Raw genomic sequence first — 21,610 nt, 5'->3', positions numbered from 1 at the left:
CAACTTAGGTCAGGGGTAGGCCGAGCCAGCCACTTGGAGAGTCCCTGTGAACTGCGCTAAACTGGCACAGCGTGGGGACTCACTTCCGCGGTGCTAGAAATTGCGTCTGTGCATGCTCAGATGCCGGAAATCATGTCTACAGCGATGCGGAAATTGTGCTTGTGCAGTTACAGGAAATTGTGGCCAAGGTGTGAACCGGCCCAGGCGAGGTAAACCTTGCCGACCCCTGACTTAGGTGAAGCCTTCCCTGGTCAATCCAATGGGTAGATCACTGCCAGATTTTTTTAATAGTGTGAGTAGATCGTAGTCTCTTGGGAGTTGGACATTCCTGGCACAGTAGATACAGCACTGACCTGAGGAAACCCCAGTTGAAACCTCAGCTCAACCATGGAGTTCACTAAATGACCTTATGCCAGCCACTCTCAGCCTCACCTACCTCACAAGGCTGTTGTGAGGATGTGGGGAGAGGGGACCATGTGCTCCATCTTGAGGACATCACAGGAAGGGCACCATAAAAATGTAGCATCCTTACTGAAGTGTGTGAACCTCATAGGCCACTTAGCCCATGCACATCGAAGGCAGCAATCCTAGGCATGTTTCCTTGGGAGTAAGCTTTGGTGAATATGGGACTTACTTCCTAGTAAGCATGCATCAGATCTTGCTAAAAGACTTCTTAAAACAGAAGAGCTGTGCCTTCTAGAGAGCCAGTGCGGTGTAGTGGTTAAGAACGGTAGTCTCGTAATCTGGGGAACCGGGTTCGCGTCTCCGCTCCTCCACATGCAGCTGCTGGGTGACCTCGGGCCAGTCACACTTCTGTGAGTCTCTCAGCCCCACTCACCTCACAGAGTGTTTGTTGTGGGGGAGGAAGGGAAAGGAGAATGTTAGCTGCTTTGAGACTCCTTAAAGGGAGTGAAAGGCGGGATATCAAATCCAAACTCTTCTCTTCTTCTTCTTCTTCTTCTTTGCCTTCCTCTCATGACCTTCTGATGGGGCAAGAGCCATTTGGGTCCAGAAGCAAGTTTCCTGCACAGATTGCCCTTCTAAATCTGCCATCTATTAAATGGAGGTAAAACTATACAGTGCTCCTGAAATCTTACACACATTGCTGAGCATTTGGCACTGTTGGCTCCAGCGTGGCCAAGTGGAAGTTTATATTAGGCTGCAAATCAGGTGAAAAGTTAACTCCTTGCTGTATGCAGTGTTATCAAATCTTTCCCCGGCACAACTTAAAACATGACCACAACAAGCTCTTTAGGTGGCTGCAAATGATTTTATTTACCACTTGGAAACTTTACAGAGGTGCACATGCTACCACAAAAGGAAACCTGGTCATTTGTAACAAGGAGTGAAAAGTGTATTTTTTACCACCAAATCTCCAAACTTCAGGGAAGCAGCTATGAAGTAGCAACTGAAAGGTGATGTGACTGGATGCTACATTTCCCGAACTGTTATCTGCAAACCATGTTCAAGTTTCCAAGAAGTTAAACAGTCATTTGCATCAGTTAATCAATAACTGCATTATAGTATGAATATGCAAAGTACCATGGAATTCTTAAGCATAACTTTCATTGAAAGAGCCCTTTCCCCCTCCCCTGGCCTTTTTATGGTCTAACTCTTTCATGAGATGGAGGGAGCAGGGTGGGGTGGAAGATGCTTCATCAAAGAGTACATTCACTAGGTTAGGCTGTTTAAAGTGAACATCTAAGCAACTGTCTGTTCAGTAAGATATTAGCCGTGTTTGCACATCATAATAAGCCACAAACCATGACTTACCGTGCATGCAATGTATCCGATTTATTCCTTGCCACTAGCATTGTGAGGAAACAACCCCCGATTCCTGGCTTAGCATTATACGGGAACTAAGAACTGTGGTTAACAATGATCTGTGGTCCAGGTTTGCTCTTGGCTTACCAACAGTGGTTTGCGGGGAATGAAACAAAGCAAGACCCATTTTCAATTTAATGCTAAGCCAAGGATTGTGGCTTGATTCATTCCAACAGTAATAGGGAGGAGGGAAGTTGAGTGAAATTTATTCCTTTATGGTATGCCACAGCTTATGGTTTACAGTAACATGCAAAGGCAGCCATAGTATATCTTGCTCTACACTTTCCATGATGTTGATGACCCAAGGCACAGATTTCACCAGATTATCTATGTGAATTAGGGTTGGGCGACATCTGGTTTTCAACAACATGCTATATCACCAGCTAAACTTTGTGATATACTGATAAATCACAATATCTGAAATAAGGATGGAGCTATGTAGAGGCAATGGCTGGCTCCAAGGTTTTTCCCACATTTTCCCACATTGTGATTTTTTTGTAGTACACACAAATCATGATTCACAATATATTGAAATGTCAAAAATATGATATGAACTTGAAACTGGTTTTGGATGATGTATTGATATATTGCCCAGCCCTGACGCGGGTGGCACTGTGGGTTAAACCACAGAGCCTAGGACTTGCCGATCAGAAGGTCGGTGGTTCGAATCCCTGCAATGGAGTGAGCTCCCGTTGTTTGGTCCCTGCTCCTGCCAACCTAGCAATTCGAAAGCACGTCAAAGTGCAAGTAGATAAATAGGTACCGCTCCAGCGGGAAGGTAAACGGCGTTTCTGTGTGCTGCTCTGGTTCGCCAGAAGCGGCTTAGTCATGCTGGCCACATGACCTGGAAGCTGTATGCCGGCTCCCTCGGCCAATAAAGCGAGATGAGCGCCGCAACCCCAGAGTCGGTCACGACTGGACCTAATGGTCAGGGGTCCCTTTACCTTTACTGTGAATAAGATAAGATTGCCCATGGCTGGCAAACCATGATGGGTGTCACCTCACTCCCATCAGGACAACGGTCAAGCAGCTCACCAGGCCAGACTAGATAAGGCAATGCTGATCCTTGCAGAGGGCAATGCCAACACTTAAAACAGCCGGGTCCCTTTTAAGGAATAGTGATACTGTGGCGTCCTAAGAGAGACATCTGGTTATATAAACGTTAAAGCTGCATTTGAAAGCAGAAACGGGCACTGTCAATAAATCAAACAATAAAAGCCTTGCACCAGACCAGTCCTGGGTGGGGCCTTGTGAAAATGAAACCATACTGCTGACTCATCTCAGGGTACAATTTGGTTGCAAATATTCTAACCACCCACAAGTTGCAGACAACGAGAACGAAAAACACTCATGTCTTCAAATATTGTTCTTTTTTTTTTAAAAAAGGATTCCTGTGTCTCCATCCTCTTCTGGAAAAAGAAGCATCCAGTACATCATGGCAAACACAGCCAAAAGGAAAGCAACAGCTGAGTGCAGGGGGATATGTGTGGGAGGAAGAAGCACTCGGACCACAGAGTTTAACCCTTTCACCCCTCGCCACAGTCCTGATAATAATTCTGCTCTCTGGGAACTGCTATTTGAATCTCCTGAACTCTGCAGCTTCTCACAGGGACCTGCCACTGAATATTTGCTACAGAGAAGGGAGATTCTAGCAACACCCAAAATCCTATGTGAAGCAAAATCCAGAGGAAGAACTTATCTGCCAAGTTACGTTCCTGATAATGCCCTTTTTCAAGCCAAGCTCTCTAGGGATGTCAAACCTTGCCAATACTAGAGTCACTTAAAAAACAAAACAAAACACTGATAACCTTTAAGATTCCCAGAGCGAGATCTGTTTATACAAAGGGTGACAAGCTATTACATTGTGGGATGTGACCACACACCAAAATTTAACTGTTGCAAAAGGTATACCTACAGAGGAGTTCGCCTTAAGTGAACAGTGGTTTCCAGCCCAGCTCCGCATATTCTGGGCTTGGAATATGGAATATTATCAACGACTTGGATGATGGACTCAAGGGCATCCTGATCAGATTTGCAGATGACACCAAACTGGGAGGGGTGGCTAACACCCCGGAGGACAGGATCACACTTCAAAACGACCTTGACAGATTAGAGAACTGGGCCAAAACAAACAAGATGAACTTTAACAGGGAGAAATGTAAAGTATTGCACTTGGGCAAAAAAAATGAGAGGCACAAATACAAGATGGGTGACACCTGGCTTGAGAGCAGTACATGTGAAAAGGATCTAGGAATCTTGGTTGACCACAAACTTGACATGAGCCAACAGTGTGACATGGCAGCTAAAAAAGCCAATGCAATTCTGGGCTGCATCAATAGGAGTATAGCATCTAGATCAAGGGAAGTAATAGTGCCACTGTATTCTGCTCTGGTCAGACCTCACCTGGAGTACTGTGTCCAGTTCTGGGTACCACAGTTCAAGAAGGACACTGACAAACTGGAACGTGTCCAGAGGAGGGCAACCAAAATGGTCAAAGGCCTGGAAACGAGGCCTTATGAGGAACGGCTAAGGGAGCTGGGCATGTTTAGCCTGGATAAGAGGAGGTTAAGGGGTGATATGATAGCCATGTTCAAATATATAAAAGGATGACATATAGAGGAGGGAGAAAGGTTGTTTTCTGCTGCTCCAGAGAAGCGGACACGGAGCAATGGATCCAAACTACAAGAAAGAAGATTCCACCTAAACATTAGGAAGAACTTCCTGACAGTAAGAGCTGTTCAACAGTGGAATTTGCTGCCAAGGAGTGTGGTGGAGTCTCCTTCTTTGGAGGTCTTTAAGCAGAGGCTTGACAACCATATGTCAGGAGTGCTCTGATGGTGTTTCCTGCTTGGCAGGGGGGTTGGACTCGATGGCCCTTGTGGTCTCTTCCAACTCTATGATTCTATGATTCTATGGGCAGCTGCTGGGGCTGGTGCACACACTGCTCTCAAGGTAAGGCTGAACCACAAATTAAGCTGCTTATAAATGTTACACAACTCCAACATGGAGCTGGTGGTCAACAAAAGAGGTTTAAAGACTCTCAAGGCAAATCTTTAAAAATGTAGTATAAACACCAACAACTGGGAAACACTGGCCTGCAAGTGCTCCAACTGGAGAACAGCCTTTACCAAAGATGTAATGGGCTTTGAAGACGCTCAAACTCAGGATGAAAGAGAGAAATGTGCTAAGAGGAAGGCATGTTTGGCAAACCCTCACCGTGATCAACTCCCGCATGGAAACCTATGTCCCCACTGTGGAAGGATGTGGGGATCCAGAATTGGCCTCCACAGTCATAGACCCACTGTTAAAACTGTGTTTATGGAAAACAATCTTATTCGGCTATGAGTGATTGCCAAAGAAGAAGAAGAAGGTTGCAACTCTTATGCATCAAGGACGGTGAACCTCTGTTCTGCTGGCCAAACGTGGCCCACCACATTTCCTGAAAACTACACCCACCGTGTGATGTCAGGCAGAGTCACGGCTACAGAAAGCAGGACTAAACTCCCCTTTCTGCCTCTGCATCAGCTGATGGAATACCTTCCTCCCAAAGTGCCAACTTCGACGGGTGGGTGGGATCACCCACCTGTCAATCACCTGACATCAATATGATGTCAGATAAAGTTAGCTTGCCAAGAAGGGAAGAGATAAAGATCTGGCCAAGCAGTTCAAAAAGGTTCATCACCCCTGCTATGAATGGTAGATAAAGAGGAGAGAAAACACAGGTGTGCTTTGTAGATGCCTGAAACACTTCTCTCTTTTTTTGCTATACACAATAACATTCCTGTAAGGAGTTAGGAGCTGGGTTTATGTTAAGAAATACACTCTCTTCTTCTGCTCCATGCATCTGCTAGAAGCTTTTTCATTTAATCTACTGGTGTATTTCCGTTGAAACCAGGCTGTTTCCCTTTGCACAAATCTAGCTGAATTGTAACTGTTGACTCACTAACACTGATGAGTCAACTGAGCACCGAACAACAACAACTTTCATACACGGGGAAAGCAAACATCAGAGGACATAACCTGAAAAACGCCTAGGAACAAAGGATTTCAAGGAAGAGGTGGCAGCCTTCGAGTGACCAGAAGCGACCAAATGTGCTTTGGGCTTGGCTGAGTAGATGAAATCATGCCTGGTTCACACAAGAAGGCAGAAATCTTGCTTTGTAAACACCAGTTTTATAAACAGGACGTGGTCAAAATATAAAAGGTTTGGGGCAACCTATTATGCGAAGTTAGCAAAACCTTTGAAACGGAAAATATTTCTATCTTCAAATCATCACGAACTTTTCCTGTTTTGCTGCTCCATTTTCATTTTGTTTAAAATAAGATTTAAATAGAAAGGCACAATGCCTCAGGATGCCTTCCTGCTCACATGCTATGTTGAAATGAATGAAAGCAGCCCATGAGCACACTTGTTATGCAATGTCACTGTTTTCCTGTTAGACTGCACTCTTTCAGAACACAATCCTGTACTGAAGTTCCATATACTGTAACAAACAGCCTTTTCCAACCTGGTGCCCACCAAATTTTGCTGCTTCCAGCATCTCAGCTATTGGCCTTGCTGGCTGAGGCTGATGGGAGAGTTAGTCCAGAATATCTAGTAGGCACCAGAATGGGAAAGGTTGGGCTACAGGATTCGGCAGAGCACCACCACCATCATGCCAACAGAACTTCAGACATGCTACTGCCGTGACAGATATACCCATGAAAGGGCTGAAATGGGGCAGAGTCATGGGGAGAACATGTGCGGCACAGGGAAATAGTGTCATGATTAAAATGCATTTTGCACCTTTAAACATTACTCGAGTAAGTTGGCAACCTTAATAAGCAGGAGCATTAAGGCCAACTTGTGTATTTGTCAACCTGGTTTACGCTTTTGATATATTCATATAGAATGCTTTTTAAAACATGCATCAAATCTGCATATTCTGTTCTATCCTTTTACTTTTAAAAGGTACAAGTAACTTGTGCTTTTGTGGGGTACTTTTTATTTCTACAAATTGGATTTGTGCACTGCCTCCACTGGAACCTCTAGGCTGCTTACAAATATAATCTCAAATACAAAATTCAAAGTGCATCATTGCATTTCTTCTAGTTCACAATTCTCAGCCATGCCCCAGTCAGTGGTGTGACTTCATACCAGCCCTGAACATGGCACATGTATGACATGGAGGCCACAGAGAAAAAAATTAATTATAGCCATTCCCATACTGAGGACCACTCCTCCCACATCACCACAACACACCAGAAGATATGATGCAATTCGAGCAGTCAATCATAACAGCATCACTCTATAAACTCTGGATCGGGAAGCAAAGTACCTGTCCTGAGGCTACATCTCTCTCTAGACCCACATTGCACACACTTAAAGCTCACTCCAGTGTTGAGACACAAGGAGAAATGGCATTTTGCACACACTAAAAGAGGAATTTGCAGATAATAGTCCGTGCACAAACACATTCCAAAGAGCAGCAGTATATAATGCAAGAGCCATAGAAAAGAGAGCCTGTCAAGGGTGGTGAAGTGGTTAGCATGCTGCAATTTGGCTTATGCACAGTTGCCTAGGAGTAAACTGTTGAACTCAGCCACGATGCAACTTGTAGAAAAACAAACCACTGAGCTTAACACAAGCCAGCTTTCATTTTTAATTAGACGTGCCAACTGTCTTGCAAAGAAGTATTGACATCTGAACTGCTAGCGGGAAGCAGGAGCCCCATCCAAGGAAATAATTGCCTGGCTTCCACCTGATTGTTTCTTTCATTCTCTCTAACTTCCACTATACTAAATCTGTCACAAACTCTCTTACAATATTAGAACTCGGGGACATTCAACAATGCTGAATGTTGGAAGATCCAGGGCAGACAAAAAGTGTGGATACTGCTGTGATACAAATTATACAATGTAATCCTGTTTAAAAAGATAAAAAAAAAACAAAAGCAAAGCAACATAGAATTACACATAGGATACTATTGACAAAGCTACAACGACTCATTTGCAAGTCCGCAAGTAGAACAGGTTAAAATGTGCATGAAGGCTCACCACTGAGGAAAGTCTTTGCAATTGAACATTCCTTCCCCTGCCTGCCCCACAGCTTTGGGAGGTTCCACATACACACCTTCCAAGTGCTGATCTTGTGTAAAGTATTTTGCTCATCAGGAGTGTGTCCAACTCAAATGCAGTCGTACCTTGGATTCCGAACGCCTTGCAAGTCAAATGTTTTGGTTCCCGGAACACCACAAACCCAGAAGTGAGTTTTCCGGGTTTGCAAACTGATTCCTTTATAACAGGGACATTGGAAATTTTGGAGAGGAAATAGATGACAGCTGCAGCCTGCACCTTCCACTGAATGTACTGAATCAGGGATGGGGAACCTGTGGCCCTCTGGACTCCAACTCCCATCACTTACTACCATCATAGCTATTGGTCAGAGGTGATGGGAGTTGTAGTCCAGAAACATCCAGAGGACCACATGTTCCCATGCCTGTATTACAAACCTTCACCCAGTCCATTCAAATAATGTAGGGAATCTAGCCCTCTGTTTTTAAAATCTGCAGCAAGTTCTGTTTTGTTGTACTTAATGCTAGGATTATTTTTATTTTTAATAGCTTTATGTTTTACTTTGCATCTCAGTTGTGTTTACTTAACTATATGTTATGGGATGGCATACAAATGTCATAAATAAACAGTCGCATACTGACTTGAGTGTAGCGTTAAGTATTTAGATAATTGTTATAAATCAGTGGTTTCCTGTGCACTGTTGTTACATAGTTAAAACGAAACAGGCCTCTCTTGTAAGTATCTAAGGAAAGGTTACCTGTGAACTCCGCACACACACCAAAAGGAAATAAAATCTTTTATCCCCCATAATATTAGAATCTGGAGACATCGAATGAAGCTGAATTATGGGGGATTCAAGACAGACAAAAACCAGAAGTACAGAGCAGAGCTAAAGTACAGTGGTATCTCTGGTTACGAACTGAATTCGTTCCGGAGGTCTGTTCTTAACCTGAAACCGTTCTTAACCTGAGGTACTACTTTAGCTAATGGGGCCTCCTGCTGTCACCAAAATAATTTCTGTTCTCATCCTGAGGTAAAGTTCTTAACCTGAGGTGCTACTTCTGGGTTAGTGGAGTCTGTAACCTGAAGTGTTTGTAACATGAGATACCACTGTATAGACTTTGCTGCTACAAGATGTGCTGACGGCCAACATCTTAGGTGGTTTTGAAATCGAATTAGACAAATCTAAGGAAAGCTAGTCAGGATGGCCATGAAGCTACCTTTCATGATGAGAGGTAACTGGTTGCCTGGGAACAACAGCAGGAGAGGGCTCTCATTTCATGTACTGCTTTTGGGCTTTCCAGAGGCATCTGACTGACTGTTGTGGGAAGCAGAAAGCTGGACTTCAGATAACTCTTTGGGCTAATCCAGCAAGACTGGTTTTATGTTCTTATAAGGTCAAAACAGATCTTAAGATCAGCAAAGGAAAGCAATGGTTGAGGATATAGTTCCACTCATCCTTTTACAGTAATCAAAGCAAAAGATCCAGATAGTCACATCTCTTACCTGAGGCAACTTCCAGGGATGATCTGCGCCTCTCTGTCCTCCTCCTGTTTGCTGGGTCACTGCTATTCCTCCTCGAAGCCATACTGGAGGGGAGCTTTGGGAGAACAGCGTTAATCTGCAAAAATTCAGGGTCAGAGAAACCGATTTGTTAGTGTTGAGAGTCAAAAGTTTGGACCTGGATGCTAGAAAGAATCCTTGGGTAATGTGACTCACTGTGTGATTGCAGCAGCTTCCTCTTCCCTGAAGAGTCTTTTAGCTCCACCTCTCAGTAATTTGACTCTCTGCTTTACTTACTCACCTCCAACTCCCCTCAGTCTCCTCTCCCACTCCTTAGAAAACATTCTGTCTCTCTCTGTGTCGCTATCCAAGCCTTGTTCCTTAACCTTAACTGTCTGGCAATACGACCTTATCAGTGGAAAGTCTATTGTCAATTAAAACTTGAGGTCCCGCTAACGTACTTGTAAAACATTTCATATACACTCAGGATGATTTCACACATGCCAGAAATAGCATCTTTATAAGATTCAACTCTAATTGCTAAACACCTGGCTGCTGATGGGAGAATTTGCTGGGACAATAGTGAATAGATTGAGGACGTTGGGCTTATTTCAATCATAGCTGTTTGCCTTCAAGTAAGCTATTAGAATCCTCCACTTACTATTCATAAATTCTGAGACAGGCACTCAAAGTGTGCCTCAACAAGGCTTTCGAAAAGCAGATCAGGAACCCAAGATGCCCATGGACACCTGCAACAAAAAAATGCAGGGAAGCTGGATTTCGTTTTAATGCAGGTGTCCAAAGGAGAACAACAAAATAGTTCTATGTTGTAATAGCATGAAGAAAATATACATTAACCGAAGATCTAAATGGATGTAATGAAGCCAAAAACTACAGTTGCAATACACGAATTTAAAAACAGATGGCTAACTGCCGACATTTTGGAACAAGCATTCATGCAGAGAAAAGTCCACAAGTATCATTCTAGATAGCTCAGTTGGTTAGGGTGTGGTGCTGATAACATCAAGGTTGCAGGTTTGATTCCCATATGGGACAGCTGTGTATTCCTTCATTGCATGGGGTTGGACTAGATGATCCTTGAGATCCCTTCCAACTCTACAATTCTATGATTGCGGATTAAAATTTCAAACTGTCAGATGCATTTCAGCCACACTGGTATTCTTCAGCGACTTGAAAACAATCAGGAACCTCAGTATCCTCAACTCCAGGAGCTGAAGTATCGGATGCAGGATTCTAGTCAAGTAATAACAGAGCTACTGGAAAATGCTGCTGAAATCTATGCCTTGCTCATCATGCCCATTGTCTCATTTAAGTCAATGCCATTTTAACCAAACAAGGATTTGAAGCCATTTGAGCAAACCAGAAGTGTCTGAATGTTATTTCATGCCCGCTATTCAAAATTGCATTATATCACCTTAAAAAAAATCAGTACAGGATGGTGTAGTAAAGGTAAAGGACCCCAGTCAAAGGCGGCTATGGGGTTGCGGCGCTCATCTCGCTTTCAGGCCGAGGGAGCTGGCGTTTGTCCACAGACAGCTTTCCAGGTCATGTGGCCAGCATGACTAAACCGCTTCTGGCACAACAGAACACCGTGACAGAAACCAGAGGGCACAGAAACACCGTTTACCTTCTTGCCACAGCAGTACCTATTTATCTACTTGCACTGGCATGCTTTTGAACTGCTAGGTTGGCAGGAGCTGGGACAGAGCAACGGGAGCTCACTCCGTTGTGGGGATTCGAACTACCAACCTTCTGATTGGCAAGCCCAAGAGGCTCAGTGGTTTAGACCACAGCGCCACCTGTGTCCCTAGGATGGTGTAGTATCAAGGAAAGAGTACATAACAACCAACATAGCTAATTGTCATCATTAGTTTGATAGTACAACATGCTTTACACATATACCGTATTTTTCGGTTTATAAGATGCCCCCTATTTTTGGGGTCTCAGATTTAAGAAAATGGGGAAGATGTATTTGTGTATAAGATGCCCCCTAATTTTTGACGTTATTTTTTAGGTGGGAAACCTAGTCTTATACACTGAAAAATACAGTACTTTAAATGAAATAAAAACCCAAGACATGTGTCCCCTTATCATGAAGGGGTCACAGACAAACCTGTGCATTTTCACCAACATTTTGAAAACCTTCTACTCTCACACCCCCAGTTCAAAGCAGAAAAGCCACTGTTTCTTTGCTATCCACAAGTATCAATGTGTGTGGAACAGCTTCCATTGTCTGAGTGTCCAGATAGAAAGAACCCAGGGAAATGGGAACCAACAATGCAGAAACCAACAGTGAGTACACCGAATACTATATGCATATGCTTCAAGGTGAAGTAAAAAATATTTAAGACCAGAAGTATTCATAGTGGGAAAACAAGCAGTACTAAGGAGCTTGACAAGTGCTGCATTTATAAAGGGAGTGTAGCTGCCTCCCACCTCTTTTGCTAACTTACAGCACAATCTCATACATATCTAGTCAGAAGTAAATCCCACTGATTTCAATGCCTGGGTGTACTCCAAGGCAACTGTATATGAGACTATATATGTGTATGCAAAAAGTCCACCCCCAAGATATGTAAGGAAAATGCATCAGCTAATGTAATGTTACATGTTTAGCTCTAAGACTACCCTTTGAATACATCAGAATGCAAAGTGACACTGAAGACAGCCTATTCCTTTCTGTGATGCTAGTGTCCTGAATAAATCTTCTAAAATGCTTGAAATTGCACTCAGGGATAATTTCAAAATTCAGTTACCTGCAGCAGAAATAGAAGCAGACCATATCTCATAACTAATGCTTCTCAGATGGCTGGCTCATTGATGATGGTGCCCAAATCCTCAAAATGAGTTCGTTTTGTCTGACTCAAAGTAAGTTCATTTTTGGAATGCAAACAGCATCTTCAAAATGAGTTCACTTTGTCTGACTCAAAATAAGTTCATTGTGGGGACCCAAAGAGCATCAGTGAGCCAAATTCAGAAAAGGAGAAATCTAACCCACTTGGGAGCAAAACAGAGAAATATTGCCATATCCGGGAGCTTTCAGGACCTCAAATACAGCAGCTCATGTTGCAGGGAGAAGATATGAGAATTTCTTCCATTAGCTCCTATGCAGCAAGAACCTTAGAACATAGATAGAAGTTGTCAATATCAATGAAAGGCAAAGGACCCACATTTCGGCATCATATTTAGCATTAAAGAGGCCATTCCATTCCTCAGTTACCAAGAGTAAACCTCTCTAATGAATAGTATGGTTAAACTGTAGCCGCCTACTCTTGGCAAGGCATTTTATGGTTGCCAGAAAACAAACAAACTGCAGGCTCCCTGCTAATTTTACATAAATTTAATAGAGATGACTCAGCAAGGGCAGCCCTTCAAGGCACTGGAGAGAAACATTGTCACCTGCTGACATTTGTGGCTCAGATTGCTTTTAAAGACACAAAGGCTGGAGCAGGGGAGAGGAAAAATGTAACCCTCCAGATTCTGCTCGAGTCCAATTGCCATCTGTCCAGTTAGCATGACCAATGGGCAGGGGTGATGGGAGTTGTAGTTCAACAACATCAGGAGGGCCATAGGTTCATTGTTGTTGGTTTAGGGTTGAACTAGGACTGGGGAACATGCAACAGTTGGCTGTAAACAGGTCCACTTCCCACAAGATGCACTCCCCTCATGGAAGCCATTTTAGTTGAGGAAACTGCGTCCATCTTGTTTGAATGCTACAGCTGACAATTGAATCTTGCCATGTGCACGGGCAGCAAAATAGACACGTGGTGAATATGCAACTTCCACATAGGAAATGTCAGTTTGTGTGAAGCAGCCATAAACCAAATGAAAGTGGTGATGTTCATTAATGTCTAGTTGTCTTCAGTTTGGTTTGACATACTGAGATCAACCTTTGACCAGCCTAAGTCTGGGATCAAATAGCTCCACAGTGAATCATCTTTCCTGTGGAGGCATCAAGCAGCAGTACTAAAACCCACTTTGTGGGTGAGGGTGGGAAAACACACTTAATGGCTAATTGTGCCTATCTACATGATAAAGCGGAAAGAGTGAACTCCACTGTATGTTTTGAAAAGCTCACAATGGTCAGTAGTGGTGGTGGGAGCCATACAATAAGGGAAATGATCTCTTGTATAAGAAGTGTTAATGTTCAGATTGCCAGAAGCATGAGCATTTTTTTCAGGGATAGGCACTATGGGCAAAACTATTGCAAAAGGTGTTTGTGCTGAAAGGTCATGCTATATCTGCCTGGTACATGAGGCTGCTACCTTCTCTTTCTGGCAGAGTTTTCATGGATGGCAGGCAGAAATCAACAGAGGAGAGGAGAAATGATGGGTAATGCTTGACCTGTTGAATTTCATGCAATTGGAAAGTACTAATTCCGCTTCTAACAAATACCGTATTTTTTTATTTTTCGCACCATAGGGCGCACCTAGTTTTTAGACGGGGAAATCAATTTAAAAAATCTTTCCCCCCCTCCCAGCCCCAAAGAGCAGCGTACAGGCTGCACACAACCTCTCCCTGCCGGAGAGGTTGCGCGTGGCTATGGCACAAGCCAAGGCAGCCAGCGGGATGGATCCCGCTGGTTGTTTTGGCTTCCTCTTTAGCCACTTTGGCTTCCTCCCTGCTGGGAGAGGCTGCGTGGAGCTAAAGAAGCCATAGCCCCATGCAGCCTCTTCCTGCCGGAGGGGTTGCGCGCGGCTATAGAACAAGGCAAGGCAAGGGGTCACGAAAAGTCGGACATGACTAAACAACTAAACAACAATGAAAGAAGCAGGTCAAAGAATAGAGTGGTGATAGCTTATTTTCACTCAACAATCTAACACTGTTACTTTCATTCTGACAGGATCTCTGTGCAAATATATTTTAAGCTGGAAAGAGAACAACCTGGTGGATTATGTACCTCTTAGCTTGATTTTAAAACACGAGAAGTTGTAAAACGTATCACCAAGCAAACAGTCTGCAGAGGAAAATGGAGAGTAATCAGCATGGACTTGGGTGTGATTAAATGATCACACACCAAACTCCTGCTGCAGCAACACGCAAAAGACATAACGGACTTCTGAAAGGTTTGTTGTTTTTGTTATTATTATTCCCACCTGGCCTTCATCAGCAGGTCCCAGGACATGATACAGTATTTTTTAAAAATCAGTGTTTAAAAGTCAAAACTAATAACAGTCACAGGAGAAGGACAGGTCCTGAAAATACATAATTCAGGGGTCAAAGGCTGGAGCAAACAGGTATGTTTTCAGCATACATCAGAAACTATAATGAAGGTGTAAAATGCATCTCTGTGCTGACAGAATTCCACAATCTAGGAACTGCCACAGAGAATGTCCTAGCCTAGGCCACCACCTTCAAACTTCCGTAGGCAGGGGAGCTATCAAGAGGACCAAGAAGGAGGGCAAGCAGTCTTTCAGATATGGGGGGAGGGGGATGACAAAAAGGACAATGGGCTCCAACTGGTTCAGACCCACCTCTGACTCCCAACATGCTTAATAATGCAAATAATGCACATTATTAATGCTAAAAATGTCAGTTCAGGGTAATATACATTATGTTACTGTAGCATTATGACTAAATGAAAAGCAGTGATTTTCACACTTGATGTTAGGCAAAAGGCTGAAAAGCTATTGAAAACCATCAATATTTTCCATTTAAAGACTTACCATTTCAATGAAACACCTGGGGTATGTTTGCATTTTCAGATTTCATTCTAGTGAGGGATGTTATCAGAAAGGCTACCTCATAAGGTAGATGATCCTGAGGTTCATCTAGTCCACCCCCCCGCCCGCAATGCAGGAATCTCAGCTAAAGTATCCACGACAGATGGCCAGCCAACCTCTGCTTAAATAACTCCAAGGAAGGAGAGAGTTCATAACCTCCCTAGGGAGACCGTTCCACTTTCTAACAGTTCATACAGTCAGAAAGTTCTTCCTGGTGTTTAGTCAGAATTGCCTTCCTTTTAAGTTGAAGCCATTGATTTGAGCCCTACTTTCTGGAGCAGGAGAAAACAAGCTTGCTCCATCCTCCGTGTGACAGCCCTTTAGATATTTGAAGGTGGCCATTATATCTCCTCTGCCTCCTAGCTGCATCAGCCATTCCTCATAAGACTTGGTTTCCAGACCCTTGGTTATCTTTGTCGCCCTCCTAATACTTCTACAACTGTGTCCAAGGAATAGTGTCTGCAACCAATCATTCTACATGTTGCATAACACCTCCTTTGACAGACATAAAATGTACTGTTTGATCTTCCTAAAAAAAAAAAATACCAAAAAACCATGCAACACTTGAAAACATGTCTTTGGAATTTTCTTATTCATGTTTTGACCATTTTTTAAAATGCCTTTAATATTTAATATAGTAAAAAATGTTGTAACCCGTCATGGGACCTTAAGAGTGAAATATGGGGGGGGGGGGAACAAAGGGAATAATAATAATACCCTCTGCATTAGTTTTGTGCTACAGATTTTCTGTAACTTGTGTTTTCCCTTCCCCTGGCACTCCAAAACACTGGTAGTTAAAATAAATCCATCACTATTCTAGTTATAACTTGTGCTGTTAATCAGAATCTTAATCACTGGAAGTTAATCCAAGTTTTAACTTGGTGTTGCAATTTTTGTTAGCAAATGGATCTTTCATATGCCAAATACAATATTCTGTGCTGCTGAATTAGCTCTCTTCGGCTGACTAAATCTTTTCCGGTACAGGAACTGGTCATACACAGATTTTCTTTATTAGTAAACTCATAACTGTTGCCTGCTCAGTTATGACTGATGATTATTTGCCTAACGCCATTACCATGCATTGTACTTTAGACAGTATACAAGGACAGGGCCCTGCCCCCTCTGTAAATCATTTTGAATAATGCTAATTATAATAAGCACCTGTATATCAAATTTCAAGGACTCAGAAACTTATTCACGGACATAAAATAAGGGGCACACAGAAATGAAAATAATAGGAAGAGAGAATGTTCACACCAAGAACTCTTCAGGTTTATGTAATTAAGATAAGACCCTTATTTGCATAATACTTCAGATCACTTTGCATGGATTTAACATGCTGTCAAACGCAGTGAGGAGGGCTAGGCAATGGGAAGCAGTGGGGTTTCCCCACTCTTTCCAGAATTCTAACATGACTCAATGACTGTGTGTTGGAAAACAAGACCTCGTAGTTATTTTAGATTAATTAAAATGGACCACAAGGTTGTAACTATATGTATGGAATCAGAAGGCAGCCAGTCCTAAGAGCAAATAGAGGACTGAGAGCATTCTCATTTTATGTATATTCATTTAAAATATTTTATATTCTGCCCCTCCCTCATAAAGCCATACTCTGGGCAGCTGGTATCAAATTAAAATAATCCAAAGAACACATTACATATCAAGAACCCACAATCAAACTGGACTCAAGCACTCAGACAGCACAAGTTCTAATGTTAACCAGCTGGGAATGGGTTAATCTAGGGAACACCAGTGATATTTGTTTCCACAGAGGAAATGAAACAAGTCAATTGCCAGAAACTAGAAGTTGGCAGAATGGACATGGATGCAGCAGCAATTCCAGGAGATTGCAAACATTCTGATCTTATCAGAAAGTGCGTGCCATGTAGGCACTCTGCCTACTCGGTCCCAACTATAAAACAGACCTTTGCCCTATCTATGTTTCCATTTCCCACAGTGTGTATTTATTACACACACACACATACAGGGGCACGGCTTTGCAAACTCTTCCTTCTGCATCCAAACCACTTAGGCAAAATTTTCTTTTGTCAAAATATGTAAGCTCTTACATAAGTGATCCATTAAAAAAAAAGCAATATGGAAACAAGAAGCAAATTTGGAGCACATTTGGAATCTAACAAACCTTGTAATAACCAGTATTTTTTTAAAAAAGAGAATAGATCTCTAAAATAATATAACACAGATCAGCGTTAGCACCTTAAATTGGACCTGGAAACAAACCAGCAACCTGTACAGCTGTTTTAAAATGAGGCGCAAAGCCTAAGCATACGCAACTGAAAAAAGCTGTATATTGCTTCTCTGTTTACCCTTGCCCACACTTCTCTTCCAGTCCTCTGTTATTTCATCTGTGTTAAAATTTAGCTTGTAAGCTCCTCAGAGCAGGGACCTAACCTTCTGTGCTCTGAGAAGCAACATGCACGACAATAGCATAATAGTGGTAATATATGAAGCTGCTATGTGATGTTGATAATAACCCAGAGCAGATGTGACTTCCAGCAGCTCAGGGTGATTCATTTTTCTGATACGCAGAAGGCTCACAATTGTCAGGTTACTGACCTGACAAGAGATAGCCACAGAGACATGCCATCAATACCTCAAGTTAGCCACATTCAAATTCATTTCCTGCAAGCATAAGTTCAGTCTGTGGGGTCTGTGTTTGCAGAGAATGACAAATCACCTCTGGTGGGTACCGGTAATCCTTTTCTAAGAAATGCATATATGCTTCCTTAAAACAAGCAAGCAGGCCATTGGGCCACCCCCAATCAATAAAAATACATAGCTAACTGAGGCTCTGCCCCCCCCAACAAAAGGCCTGTTACCCCAACAAAAATCCTGGTTACGCCTCTGTATTATCCTGCCCCCCACCTCTACTTTATCACAGTATATCACAGGTTCTATCAATGGTTTGCTACAAATTGCAAGGAAATTATATGGAGAAGACAAGCAAGTCAACTAGGATTCTCAAAAGAGCTTGGAACTCAAATTGAATGCTGCTTTAAAAAAAAAGAATTCCAGTTTTCTCAGGCCATACAGCTAGCCAGACAATCTCAGAAGTTAAGTGTGTGTTTGGAATGTCCCAAGTCTTGGCTACGCACATAAAGTGATTTATTGCATGGAAGGGACTGAATGTCGATCCCAAACAGTCCTTTATAAAGGAGTAATATTTCTCGTGGATGAAATGTAGTAAGGCAGATAACCAGAACATTATCTCTTCAAGGGAAAGGTTAAATGTGACTGCGTGGTGGGTCCCAACTTGTGCCATGTTGAACTGCTTGCCATATGCATTATCAGATCACCGCAAACCTAACAAAACGTTAGTTTGGGAAAGTGGCACATCAGACAGTCTAGTTTTGCAAAGTGGTGGCTCATGCTGGGAACTGCTGTGCAGTCAAAAGTTACGCCACCATTGGGGCATTGGGTTTACTGTACTTTTTGATCTGTCTCCTTTTCCTGTGTGTTCATCTGCAGGAGGAACACATCTCATGGTCCTTCCCCTCTGCTCTGTTAGGGCTTTTAGTCTGTAGTGTTGACATGCAACAAAACAACACCACCACAAACTGGCTTATAAGTGTAAAACCAAATTTACTAGAATAATAGCTAGACTAGAGATAGACTTGTAACCATCCAAGCAACAAACAGTTGAGAGTTAGGAGACAGATCTAAGAAGGGAATTTAAGAAGGAGACAGATCTAAGAAGCCACCACCCTGGTGAGAATAACGCAAGTGGGCAAAAGGAGACCTGTTCTCCAGATATATTACAGGTTTCGCTACCCGCTTCATCAGTCTGAAAAACCAGTCATACAAAACGGTTTGCTCAGGATAAAGAAAGTATTCACAGGCCAACTCAAGACCTATTGAAGAACATCTCATCCAGTTCAATCTTTGAAAAACAGCTTTGAAAAACTTTTTCATATTCTCTAGTGTGCTACCCTTGCCATTGTGGCGGCACGGGGTTGCCGTTCTGTGATTGGACTTACGCTACTTGTTGAACGGTCTACTGTATGAGGGCAAGAATCACACCTCTTGCTCCAGCCCTGCCCATCACTGCTATGTGGCCCCTAGGAGGTTGGCCATGAGAGACTGCAGGACTAGGGAACAGACCCTATTCAATTCAGCAGAGCTTACTTCTAAGTGAGCTTGGTTTACCTAGGGCTACAAGTCTTGGTGGCTGTACACAGAGGACATTTACATTCAGAGTCTTGAAAGGGGTGCACAGCTTTCACCCCTTTAGCCCTGCCTTCACTTCCATTTCCTTTCTCTGTTATTTCACCCGCCTTGGATGAGCCCCTTGGGACAGAAAATTGTCTTCATACACCATACACACAGATGACACGACGTCAATAAGGTCATGTCACAATATCCCAAAGACCACCTCCTTCCCTACGGACCCTCTTGGGTGTCAAGATCAGCAGGACTCCTCTTGGCAGTTCCACCACCCTCAGAAGCTGAAAGAGGGCATTCTCTGTGGGAGCTCATAGGTTGTGGAATTCCTGCCCAAAGAGCTGCATTAGCACAGGGGTAGGTAACATGTGCTAATGCAGCTCTTTGGGCAGGTGTGGCCCAATTGCCTTCTCAATCCGGCCCGCGGACGGTCCGGGAATCAGCGTATTTTTACATGAGTAGAATGTGTGCTTTTATTTAAAATGCATCTCTGGGTTATTTGTGGGGCATAGGAATTCGTTTGTGTTTCCCCCCCAAAAATATAGTCCAGTCTGAGGGATGGTGGACCAGCCCACGGCTGAAAACAGTTGCTGACCCCTTCTAGCACCTTCATTATACAGCTTTGATGCTATGCTAAAGATGTACCTCTTTGCCCTGGCCTTTGATACCAGAGATATGTGTTTTGGGGAATCATCCTATTCCTGTGACTTGCTTCAACTGATTTCAATACTGAATTTTAGATTGCTGCAATCTGCCCTGAAGCCTGCTGGTGAACGCCAAGTAATACATTTAGTAATGATAATGTATTTCAATTACAGTGATATGTAGAGATACATAGAAGAGAACATGAACCTTCTCACTGATTTTCATGGCCACTTCTGCTAGGTGCTCTTACCTTTGACTAAATTATGAAAAACCATGCACCACTAAAAAGAGGGCTGGGAAACTGTTAAAACATGTCAACTTCAGAGTTATGAAGAAACATTACACTGGCATCCTAGAAGGTGATGTAACAGTGGGCGCCTTCTGTGCCAATTTGTCAACACCTGCTGAAAATCTTTCTATTCCACCAGGCCTATGCAGGCAATTAAGACTACATCCCTCACAATGGTGTTTGTTTTTAATTTCTTTTTCTTTTTTAACTTTTTAAGGCTTGGTTTTCTGTTTCTATATTATTGTAAATGGCTGTGATATATTTTTATGATACATTGGCATATAAATATTTTCATAAATCGATAAACTATTTCAGAACCTTGCAATAACCTGCCCACCCTTGACCCAGTCCTGATGGCAAAATGCATTATTTCATTGTAACAGTTTCCAGTGAGGTAGACATGTCAGACTGTTGTAGCCAAACATAACGACGAGGCCTTGTTGCTTCATCAAATGCATAAAGTTGTTATCTTCAGTTGGCAGGTACTTGGGTATACAAAGAAGAAAGTAAACAGTGAGATCAAGTGGTAATGAAATGCAAAAAAAGCATGTGACAATTATATTAAAGCTTAAATGCAAGTTACATAAAAGGCACACATCAAGGATTCATTGACCACACTCATCTTCCAACTTGATATATGCTACAATGTCATCCCCGCCCTTCTGCATTCTACATGGACAAATAGGCCAGTCTCTACACATAAGAGTACCCTGGCACAAATCTTACATTCAGCAAGAAGTAGAATACAGTGGTACCTCGGTTTGAGAACAGTCCTGTTTAAGAACGATTCGGTTTACAAACTCCGCAAAACAGGAAATAGTGTCCTGGTTTGAGAACTTTAAAGGTAAAGGTAAAGGGACCCCTAACCATACTTTGACGTGCTTTTGAACTGCTAGGTTGGCAGGAGAAGGGCCAAGCAATGGGAGCTCACCCCGTTGCGGGGATTCGAACCGCCGACCTTCTGATTGGCAAGTCCTAGGCTCTGTGGTTTAACCTACAGCGCCACCAGTCTAAAAACGGAATCCCAACAGTGGAAGGGCACCAGCGGTGGGAGGCCTCATTAGGTAAAGCATGCCTCGGTCTAAGAATGGTTTCGGTTTAAGAACGGACCTCCGGAACAGATTAAGTTTGTAAACCAAGGTACCACTGTATTTCAACTGCTCAGGGCATTTTGCTGCTGTTTTTTAACAAAGAGAGACTCTGGCATGAAACTGACTACAAGTTATGGAGAAGTTCTATTCTATCATATTTTGCTTTAAAAGGGATTGGGGCTTTCTGTCCCACTATGAATATCAATGATTGCATTATTACTGCTGATGTGAATTATCACTACTCTTATTTGGCATACATTTACTCTGAAGTGGAATTG

At 42.8% G+C, this 21,610-nt stretch overlaps 1 protein-coding gene across 2 annotated transcripts in view; it reads right to left on the bottom strand.

The window, feature by feature from the left end:
* BAK1 (BCL2 antagonist/killer 1) overlaps nt 1–21,610 on the bottom strand; it is a 36,336-nt gene that overhangs the window by 11,279 nt on the left and 3,447 nt on the right. For both annotated transcript variants that reach the window (XM_083445937.1, XM_083445938.1), the window contains exon 2: nt 9,385–9,499. In XM_083445937.1, coding sequence (XP_083302063.1) covers nt 9,385–9,466 — 82 coding nt within the window. In that variant the 5' untranslated portion in view covers nt 9,467–9,499. The remainder of the gene's footprint in view (nt 1–9,384; nt 9,500–21,610) is intronic.

Source organism: Podarcis tiliguerta (assembly GCF_965153285.1).
Source record: "Podarcis tiliguerta genome assembly, chromosome: 6".
Classification (NCBI taxonomy): domain Eukaryota; kingdom Metazoa; phylum Chordata; class Lepidosauria; order Squamata; family Lacertidae; genus Podarcis; species Podarcis tiliguerta.
The sequence above is the reverse complement of the archived record's forward strand: the minus strand, read 5'-3'. Positions and strand labels throughout refer to the sequence as shown.